Here is a 10990-nt window from a genome sequence, read left to right on the forward strand (position 1 = left end):
GGTTATTACATTAGTTAACTTATACACTCCCAGCGACCATCGGCGTTCTTTTTGGCTGGCTGTACATGTGCTTCTGGATGTGTACTACTAGGGGGAGACTTCAATACTTTAGGTGTTGTCGCAGCTTGCCGGGATACAGAGGCATTATAATATTGTCTTATCTTAAATTTTAAGCATGTTATTTTAAAATCACTTGTAAATCTGCCCAAGATTTGACTTGGTGAGTTAAACTGAGCAGTACTGCTGTACAGTAGTATGAAATCAAGGTTGTTGTCTCTTGCCTAATGGCTTTTCTTTATCCTTCCAGTTATTAGATCATTTGATGTGAACAAACCTGGATGCGAAGTTGATGACCTTAAGGGAGGTGTAGCTGGTGGCAGTATTCTAAAAGGAGTATTAAAGGTACATAATCTTCTTCCCTTTCAGTGAAAATATGATAAGGGTAAACTATAAATGGCATGAATCCCACCCAAAAACTGTATTTGAGTCATATTTATATATGCTTTTCAAAATCTGGTGATGTGACTTGTCTATTACATGCCTGTATGGTAAATTGTGACATTGTTTTCATGTTTGCTTAATTAAAACAAACAAAAAAAGGGGGGGAGTAATTGAGAGTATATTGATTTCATGTACAGCTGTCACATTTGTTGTTTCATTTTCATGAATAATTTACTGTGCACGTGCTTTTTGGCATGGTTAATTTGCTTATTGACGTTTCTGCCATTTTTAAAATTTTAGTAATTCTTTGTGGAAAGAGAACTAATGCAGCTGAAATGTTAGTATGATTATGTGAGCTATGTATATGTACTGAACCAGCATTTTAAGTGCATTCAGGAAGTTCCTGATTTGACCTGCATTAGTCAGATATTTCATATGCTTAAAAATAAAAAGGAGGGGCCAATCTGTTGGCTCAGTTCTCTAATTTTGCCTCTGCTCCTTGATCTACCTCGATTTGGGGAGGCTACCAAGGTACTGTTTACAGCCACAGGTAAGTGAAGAAGCAGATGTCATCTTAAATAGCAGTGATGTCTTGTAGTCAGATTCTACATACTGCTGCTGCAATTGAGTCAGATGAGAGGCAAGTGAGGATTATAAGGATGGGGGGAGAACACTGAGTAATGGCAGGTGAGGGCCTTATGGTGCTTCAAGCTCAATAGAGACAAGTTCTAACTGAACTAGAAGCTCAAAGGAGCAGAAAGACACTACAACACCAAAAAGATGAAGAAAATTAAAACAAAATAATCTGGAGTGGGAATAATTTGCTTCCCGTATACATGCAGCTTCAAACTCTTTGACTGCAAATGGGAATGCTCTGCTAATGATGTGTTTTTCATAGGTGGGCCAAGAAATAGAAGTCAGGCCTGGTATCGTCTCCAAGGATAGTGAAGGAAAACTTATGTGCAAACCAATCTTTTCCAAAATCGTATCGCTTTTTGCAGAACACAATGACCTACAATATGCTGCTCCTGGCGGCCTTATTGGTAAGAGAAATTCTTAGTTCAGAGTAAATAACATTTATCTCCAGTTTGAGGTTTGTGTAGTAGTTCATGCAGTTTTATGTTGAGCACAATCATGGACTTAAGAGATATCATTTTAGAAGAAACACCAGTCATATTTGAATTGGCGCTATCATTTTCAGTACCATCATTCTGTTTATAAAGAACACGGCTTAGGTTGAAATGGAGAGTAAAAATTGAGATGTTAGTAAGCAAGAACCATGCATTTTTTTTTTCCTAAAACACATGTTGGGCTCTAAGGGTCAGTAGGCTTCCAAAAGTATTAGATCCGGATCTAGTCCAGTGTTTTCCTCTAAACTGTGTAGACACAATTTTTTGTTATGGCCACACACATTTTCATATAGCACATAGACCACTATTGCCCCTTCGTGTCCTTGGCTACTTTGTGCTGCCACTGTGGTTGAACAGCTGCGACCAGGCTTGGATCTTGGAGCCTGGCCGCAAAGTACATATTTAGGATCGCACTTATGATGGAAAAAGTCATTGGCCCATGCTGAGATGCTATAACTAGGCCTGCGCAGACTCATGGGAGGCAGGGGATTACAACAGCATCCTAGTCAATGCTACACATGAATGTGCATTGGTGGCATAGGTAATGAGGTAGGGTTGGGGGTTGAGTGCTTGTCTTTCCCTATTTAAAATGGGGTTGCAGTCACATGGATTGGGACGTACTGGATTATATCTGTTTGAAGTGCCACCAAAGGAGTCCTTTATTACTAAGAGTAGCACTTTTCTCCCTCTTGCAGACCAAAATGGTCAAACAGTCACATCACAGGAAAGATCATACTCCGTGTACCTTGGCTTAGAAGTAAGGTTCATTGCTAGCACAGTAAACACAAAACTAACATGTTTAGAGAAAGAAAGCAGAAATTTTACTTCTTATAGTAAAACCGGAGGATACTATCCCATCCTCAGCCTATGAGACTTGAACGAACAGTGATATGATTTCTCCAGATAGCCAGGCTCCTTTGTTTAATAGGATATGTTCCTGTATCTTAAGAAGTATCTCCAATTTATAATAAGAAAACCCCACTTGACCTGGCATTGGCACCATGGGAATTCATGAAATGTATTAACATGGCTTTCCTGCGTAGACAGAGGAGGTTCTTGTGTTTATTTTCTTAAATGATTGGCTATTCAAGAATACAGATCACTGCCAGCACCATTTATTATTATTATTTGTTACATTTGTATCCCACATTTTCCCACCTTTTGCAGGCTCAATGTGGCTTACATATAACTGTTAACGGTGTTAGCCGATTACAGTTTGAACAAATCCATAGTATGAATGAATACAAAGTGATAATGTGGTATAATGAGGTATATGTATGGTAGGAAACAGTTGGGGGGAGCTTAGAGAGGGAAAGGGGGAACCAAGAGTCAGGTAATGTCTGTTGCAGTCTTTGGTTATGTTGTGTCGCAAGTGACCGGTATTTTTGTTGGGTCAGTGGGGTATGCTCTTATGAACAGGTCTGTCTTTAGTGCTTTCCGAAAATTTAGGTGGTAGAGCATAGTTTTTACTACTTTTGACAATGTGTTCCATAGTTGTGCGCTTAGGTAGGAAAAGCTGGTTGCATAGGTGGATTTGTATTTGAGTCCTTTGCTGCTTGGGTAGTGGAGATTTAGATTTGATCGTGCAGATTTTGTAGTGTTTCTGGTTGACAGGTCAGTGACGTCTGTCATGTATCCCGGTGCCTCGCCGTAACTTTTGCAAACAGTAGTGCAGATTCTGAAAGTGATGTGTTCTTTGATTGGTAGCCAGTGCAATTTTTCTCTAAGTGGTTTGGCTCTGTCAAAACGTGTTTTGCCAGATATAAGCCTGGCTGCTGTATTTTGGGTGCTCTGAAGTTTCTTTATGATTTGATCCTTGCATCCCGCATAGATTCCATTACAGAAATCTGCATGGCTTAATACCATGGACTGTACCAGGTTACGAAATATTTCCCTTGGGAAGAATGGTTTTACGCATTTGAGTTTCCACATTGAGAAAAACATTTTCTTTATGGTGGATTTCGCTTGGGTCTCTAGTGATAGGTTACGGTCGATTGTTACTCCAAGAATTTTCAGGCTGTCTGGGACAGGGAGGGTGTATCCTGGGGTGTTAATGTTTGTGGGATTGTATGTATTGTATTTGGATGAGATGATGAGACAGTGTGTTTTTTTTCTGTATTGAGTTTTAGTTGGAATGCATTTGTTGAAGTTGCTAGGTGTCACAGAATGCCTAGACACTCGCCTGGGGCTACCTTGCGGCCACTTAGAGGGTCTGTCCCTAGCACAGCTCAGGTCCGCCTGCATATGCTATTTGTGCTCTACACTAGCATCCTCCTCCCACTGACTGGGTCTCAACTGCATCTGGGCGGGTCTCCTGCTCTCGAATTATCCCCAGTGATTTCTAGGTTACTGGGCCCACAATCCCATGGTCCCACGGTTCCTAGAAAGCACCCATAGACCCAACACATAAACCACCAGGATTCTTACTCCATCCAGACAAGCAGAGGCAATAAACTAAGTGTTTGTCATGAAAAATTAGAACAATGAACAGAAAAGGTGCAATCAGCTTACCATATAACAAGTAACTGAAATATAGATCAATTATCTAAATAGTGCCTGGGAAGGACATATAGCTGCTCACAGGTTATCAAATATAACTGGTCACAGGGTCTCAGCAAAGTGATCTTTCTCTCTTCTCCATGGCTAAAACTGGGGCAAAAGCCAGCACATCCTAGATGAATTTGAGCTCCTGGGCCAATCAGAGTTATATATAGGGCACTCCCTTCTTGCCTCTAAAAGGAAGCTGACCAGAAGAGACTAAAAAAAAAGCAAGCCCTTCTGGCAAAGGAAAAACACTTTCGAGTTCAGTTTTTTTTTCTTTTATAATAATTCTAAAAATTATTAGAGTAAATGGTTACAATAAAAATTATTTTATCCCAGTACTACAGACAATTGAATTACTATTTATATCAGTACAAATTTCACTATAAGGAAAATAAAATCTCTCTCTATTTTCTCTTATCTGGTATTCTTCAACTCTGACCTCTAAGGTCACCTTCACATGATTCTGTTTCTTTGGTATTTTTCTCAAATATTCATCATTTGCCGTTTGTAACCTCTTTACCTATCACTCATACTGGTCCTTCACTGAAAATGGCTCTTTGTTAATTCAGAGTCTCTTTGAAGCAGACAGACAGACACTTGTTAAAGTTTATGGCCCATTACTAGGGCTAAGCATGCCTGTCTATGGACAGAAAACCAAGACACAAGCTAGCTCATTGCCCTACTAGATCAAAAATAAAAGAATGTTATATATACAAAGTACTACTACTAATCATTTCTAAAGCGCTACTAGACGTACGCAGTGCTGTACACTTGAACATGAAGAGACAGTCCCTGCTTGACAGAGCTTACAATCTAATTAGGACAGACAAACAGGACAAACGAGATTTGACTGATTTGAAAAACCAAACGGCTCTATCCAGAGCCCATAACAAGTTTTGAAAGTAGCTGACCACATCAAAGAGGTTTAATAGGCTCACTTCCACTTCTGTTTATCTAGTCCATTGTAAGCAAGGAAGCCAGTTAGGACAGTCTGAATGTCCCCTTCCCAGCGCATCCGTCATCCCCATTTACTCAAAGCAAGCAAACCTATGAGCTGCTGCATCCACATTGTCTTTGTTTTATTGTTGGTCCATCTGTAACAAGTCTAAAGCTGTTTCATTTGGATAGGCAGTGCCTTCAAAGATGGAGGACAAAAGCTTTGTGTTTTTCTTTTTTTTTTTTTTCTTCCCATATGTAGATATAAATATCATGAAATAACTGAATATCACTAAAACAGCTTAAAAATTATTATAGCTGGTAGAAACAGCAATTTTAAACTCTGTTTGCATTTTTCTACACTAAAAACTAAATAAATACACTGTATACAATACAGATGGCCAAATTACAGTTGAGGATATTCTGTTTCCTGATGGGTTCATCTTAAATGTTGTTGTAATCTGCCTTGGGAAAGCATGGTGTTATAAAGATGATTAATAACATCCAATAGGGAAAATTCTATTTGTAAACACAAAGTACTATTATTAAACCAAATATCACTGTACTCTCTGTTAATTTATTAATACTTTTAATTCAAACTGTATAAACCTTTTGATAAAAAATAGTTTTACACATATAAACACAAAACCCGTGTAACATGCAACACATATCCCCCACCAGTGCTTATAACGTTACTGGAGCTTCTTATTTAATTAAGCATATACATACATCCTCTGCTAAGATATTCTAAATATATCAATATAGCCTTGATGATTATTCGTAGTCCATAATCCATATCATACTTATATTGTCCACTCTATCTTTGAGGTATATAGATGCCAGGTGAAATATATATATACCAAGAGCTTTGTATGGGAAGACCCCTTTCAAAGTACTCTTTAATCTTTTGTCTTTTGTCTTTTCAATCCATCCAGTATAGAAGCTTCCAGTGCTAGAAGCACCTATGGCTCATCTTTATTCCACCTTGTTCTCTCATTCAAATCACATTTCCTTCTTCGGTTCTCAATGCGAGTTCGCATTTCGCTCTCAGCTTCATCAGGAGAACCACAGTCAACACCCTAGACGAACACATATAAACCTATATAACATAACACCACACACTCCTCTACAATCCTTATCAAAAAAATATATATATAACAACCATCATTCATCTATTAATATCAAAAACAAGTAATTGGCAACTTACCCAGCGGGCTAATTTCCCGGTCTGGGCCAACAGGAAATGACGACATTCAGCTCTTGAGCGGAGTCTGGATGTCGCATATATATACCACATCCAGCCCCGCCTCCTAACTACCGACTAGTTCAAATCCATTCCACCTCTAAATTTAATCCCAGAGGGATAACAGTTTTCCACTGATAAATAAAGCGTTGTTCAATGTTAAATAAGATTTCACTCACATTGCCACCCCGATTCTCCACGGGAACCTGTAGCAATGCTATGCACTTTATATCTTCTATAGTATGTTTGTGTTCCTTCCAATGAACAACCAAAGGGGCATCATCCCTCATATTCCTGATATTGCTGATATGTTCCGCTAATCTGATCTTCAATTTCCTTTTTGTGTGTCCAATATAATATTTTTTACACGGGCAAATTATACAGTAAACTACCCGTTCACTATTGCAATTCGTAACAGATCGAAGATAAAAATATTTATTTTGAAAACCTGGTATATCTAAAACATTCGTGGACATCGCGTATTTACAATACACACAGTTGTTACATGGGGAATGATGTCCCCCAGATTTGTTCCTGCGAGGACGTTTCACCAACTCACCTAAATTTAATTTACGACTATATGCCATTTTTGGGTGTTCTTTGAACACTGGATGAATACTTAAAATGTGCCAAAACTTATGAATTATTTGTCCGATCATTGGAGCCCTGCGGGAAAACGGAAGAACACAAGCAATTGGTTTAACCTTTGATTTCTGTTTTGGGATAAAAAGCCAATCCCTCTGGGCATATCGGGCCCGTTTGTAAGCCCGTTTAAGTACTGATAGTGGGTACCCTCGTTGGAGAAATCTCTCTGTCATATTATAAGCCTGATTTTTAAATTCTTCTAAAGAAGAACATAACCTACGTAATCTCAAATATTGTCCAACAGGGACCCCTTTTCTTAACGCTGTATGATGGAAACTTGAATAATGTAACAGGGTATTTCTATCAGTACTTTTCCTATAAATGGAAGTCGATAAGTCATCATAATTCGTTTTACTAATTTTAATGTCCAAAAATTCCATGACCTCCCTGGAAATTCGCGCCGTAAATTGAACACATGGATCGGCCCTATTCAGATATTTTATAAATTTACCCAATTCTTCTTCCGAGCCTTTCCAGAACAATATTACATCGTCTATATACCGACGCCATAGCACGATATGTTCGTGCCATGGGGAAGGATAGACGTATTGCTCTTCAAATCTTGTCATATATAGGCAAGCTAATGAGGGAGCAACAGTAGCGCCCATAGCTATACCTCTCTTTTGGCGATAAAACATCTTTTCAAATTGAAAATAATTAAACCCAATGACCCAAAAGAGAAGCTGGCGAAAAGCTAATCTCTTTTCATTAGGGATGTCACACCGTTCCAGATAGGCACCAGCTACTTCAACAACTCCATCTTGGGGTAAATTTGTGTACAGGGCTACTACGTCAAGGCCCACCAAAAAGGTAGTATCCCTAACTAGCCCTTGATCTTTAATCTGATCCAAAGTATGAATAAAATCTGTAGAGTCACGGACATATGAGGCCGCTGTACTAACCCAAGGTTGAAGATACTTATCAACTAATTTTGAAAGAGGTTCTAGTACAGAATCTCTGGTACATACTATCGGGCGTCCCGGGGGGTCCACCATGGATTTGTGAACTTTTGGAACAAAATATAAAGATGATGAAATATATTGAAATTAAATGGAAGAAGAATTAAACTCTCCTTTCATTGGGGCACATGTAATTACATCTTCATCTGTGGTGGGAGGCGGGGCTGGTGGTTGGGAGGCGGGGATAGTGCTGGGCAGACTTATACGGTCTGTGCCAGAGCCGGTGGTTGGGAGGCAGGGATAGTGCTGGGCAGACTTATACGGTCTGTGCCCTAAAAATGACAGATACAAATCAAGGTAAGGTATACACAAAAAGTAGCACATATGAGTTTATCTTGTTGGGCAGACTGGATGGACTGTAAAGGTCTTTTTCTGCTGTCATCTACTATGTGTAGAGCTTTATCTTTTAGATACACAAATGGATTATTCTATTTGAGCATGTTTCAGGGACAAGTGGTTTATAAGTCAAAATAATAAAAATATTTTCTGTCAAACGGATCTCTCATTTGTGGAAACATAACTAAATGGGCTATAAGCCCCTAATGCAGCCCATTGGTTTTCTTATGTTTTGTTCTTGTGATGACTCATACTGTGCCAAAACTGGAAATACAGTGAGACAGAATAATAGAATTCAGTAACATCCAAAGCTTATTTTTTATGTTTTAATCATCTTTAATAAAAGCAAAACATGTTGGTTGATAAGCTTCGTACAGAACAAGTAAAAACAGTAAACCATCCAACATGGCACAATAAAAACTTTTACAGAGAACATACCCCAAGAACCCTTCCCCTCCCTCCCTATAAGTCCACCTGACTGTTTCCACCCGCCAAAATAACACAACAGATGTACAGATCAGTAGGACTCAAAGCATTTCATAACAAATAAAGTCATAAACAACACAGTTTATACCAAATTGTTTACCCACACTTTGGTTTTGCCTTCGGGTTTAATAAGCAATACCATGTGCATGTAAGGTCTAGATAAACAAATGTAAACAATCATGTTTAAGGCATATGCCTAAATATGTAATACTTGGTAGCAATAATTAAACAGTGATGGAATATTCACATAGCAGGAAGCAACAGATTTATTTTACACTGAAAATAATCAACTTTGTATGAACTTGGCGACTAATACTGTGCTGCTTGCTATTTTCTATTTTGGCAGTGTATTGTTTGCCGGCATAATAAAATCGCACTTGAAAATATTTTTCTGACACAGCTTTAATTAACAAAAGCACACGATTTTCTACTGGATCGTATTGATACATATGACCTGACAAAACAGAGAAGATCTGTTTGAGAAGCTTGTTAACACAGACTGCACTATTTCAAAACAAGCACATTTCCAATGCCACCACCACAGTTTTTGAGGATGTTCAGACTATCACTGGAGAGCATATCATGCTTCTAAAGGTCAGATATGACTGTACTGAAGTGAGCTGCTTTCTTTTGTGACCGGTGTTTAGCCTGTAGCAGTAATTTAATTTTCTTACGTGCTGAAGAAAGTTGCGTTTGTGCATGTTCAAGTTTCCATTTTAGTACTTGCTTTTGTGGTGTATCTGGGTTATTATTTAACAGAACTGTCTCTGTAGAGACAAGTTCAGGAAGTAGCAAGTATATTTCGTTATCAGGATTTGGTATGGATGGTGTATTAGATGATCGAGATGTATCTAGATTATTTAACAGAACTGTCTCTGAAGTGGCAGGTTCATGAAGTGGCAAGTGTATTTTGTTATCAGGATTTGGTTTGGAGGTTTTCGGGTCTCTTGGACTTTTTGAATATAAAATGGAAAAGCATCAAATATGCTCAGCACCGCACCTTCACGCAACCAAACTACCACCAAGCTGCTTCTGTCAAAGTCCTCTTCCTTGAAGTGCTTTGAGCACAAAACTGCAGTACTTGAAGGAACAAAATCTTTATGTCGAATAGTAGAAATCCAACGTTGTCAAAGAAAGGGCTGTGAAGGAAACCTAAACAAAGAACATGTGACAATTACCAAATTGTGGATAGTGGCTACTATTGTATGAATGTGTTAGCCCAGCGGTTCCCAAACCTGGACCTGGAGGCACCCCAGGCAGTCAAGTGTTCAGGATATCCACAATGAACATCCATGAGAGAGATTTGCATGCACTGCCTCCACTGTATGCAAATCTCTCTCATGAATATTCATGGTCAATATCCTGCCAAAGACTGCCTCCGGTAATCCCAGGACCAGGTTTGGGAACCACTTGTTTATCCTAACTACCATAAGAAGCAGACACGGTCGTATAATTAACATTATAATTGTATTTGGGTAATGACTGAGAAAAATGGTATTAAAAACTATATTAGAAAGCATGAAGTTGACTTGGTTAACTTCTGCTGTATATCAACCAGTAATAAACAATATTAAGTGCATTTTTATAATATACCACTACATTCTTCAAAACAGAAGGAGCAAGTTCCCACAAACTGTCTAGGCACAGATAAAAAAAAAAAAAAAAAAAGCTTTCAAATGCTCCCCAGTTTCAACCTAATACATGTTAAATGTGGGATATGAATGTCATAATTAAATAGAAACTCTGAATGTTAAGCACCTGATTCTCATAACATGATGTCTGTTTTAGTGGCCCATTACCAGGAGAAAAAAAAAATCTCTGCACAAATATAACACATGCTAGGGTGTCCCTGTAACCAGGCCCTCCAGCTGACCACTAATTAGGATTTATAACAAATAACTACTCTACCTATGAAAAGTTATCCCGTTTTTATGCTTCCTCTGTGTACATCCGTATGCTGCACAAGCTGGCATGTTTGAAAATATAAGTGAGATTAAATAAAAATGCTACCAACAATAAAGAACGTCAGTGTAGATGCAGCACCTCATAAGTTTGCTTGCTTTGTTTTGCGTATAAGGGGGTGACGGCTGCGCGGGGAAGAGAAAACTCACTGACCTAATTGGTTTCAGCATTTTGACGTCACTTCATCTCCTGTCTATTTAACCTCCTTGGACCACATCACTACAGGTTACCTCTCATCTTTAACTAAAGAGGGAACAGTAATTTCTCTGTAACAGCTTTAAACATAAACATGCACCACCTGCTGGCCA

The 10990-nt window shown here is 38.6% G+C and overlaps 1 protein-coding gene across 1 annotated transcript in view; it reads left to right on the forward strand.

Moving 5' to 3' along the window:
* Positions 1-10990, forward strand: part of LOC115478205 (eukaryotic translation initiation factor 2 subunit 3) — a 62479-nt gene that overhangs the window by 37748 nt on the left and 13741 nt on the right. Inside the window, exons 8-9 of the mRNA XM_030215499.1 lie at positions 308-402; positions 1340-1484. Of these exons, the coding sequence (XP_030071359.1) occupies positions 308-402; positions 1340-1484 (240 nt within the window). The remainder of the gene's footprint in view (positions 1-307; positions 403-1339; positions 1485-10990) is intronic.

Source organism: Microcaecilia unicolor, chromosome 9 (assembly GCF_901765095.1).
Source record: "Microcaecilia unicolor chromosome 9, aMicUni1.1, whole genome shotgun sequence".
Lineage (NCBI taxonomy): Eukaryota > Metazoa > Chordata > Amphibia > Gymnophiona > Siphonopidae > Microcaecilia > Microcaecilia unicolor.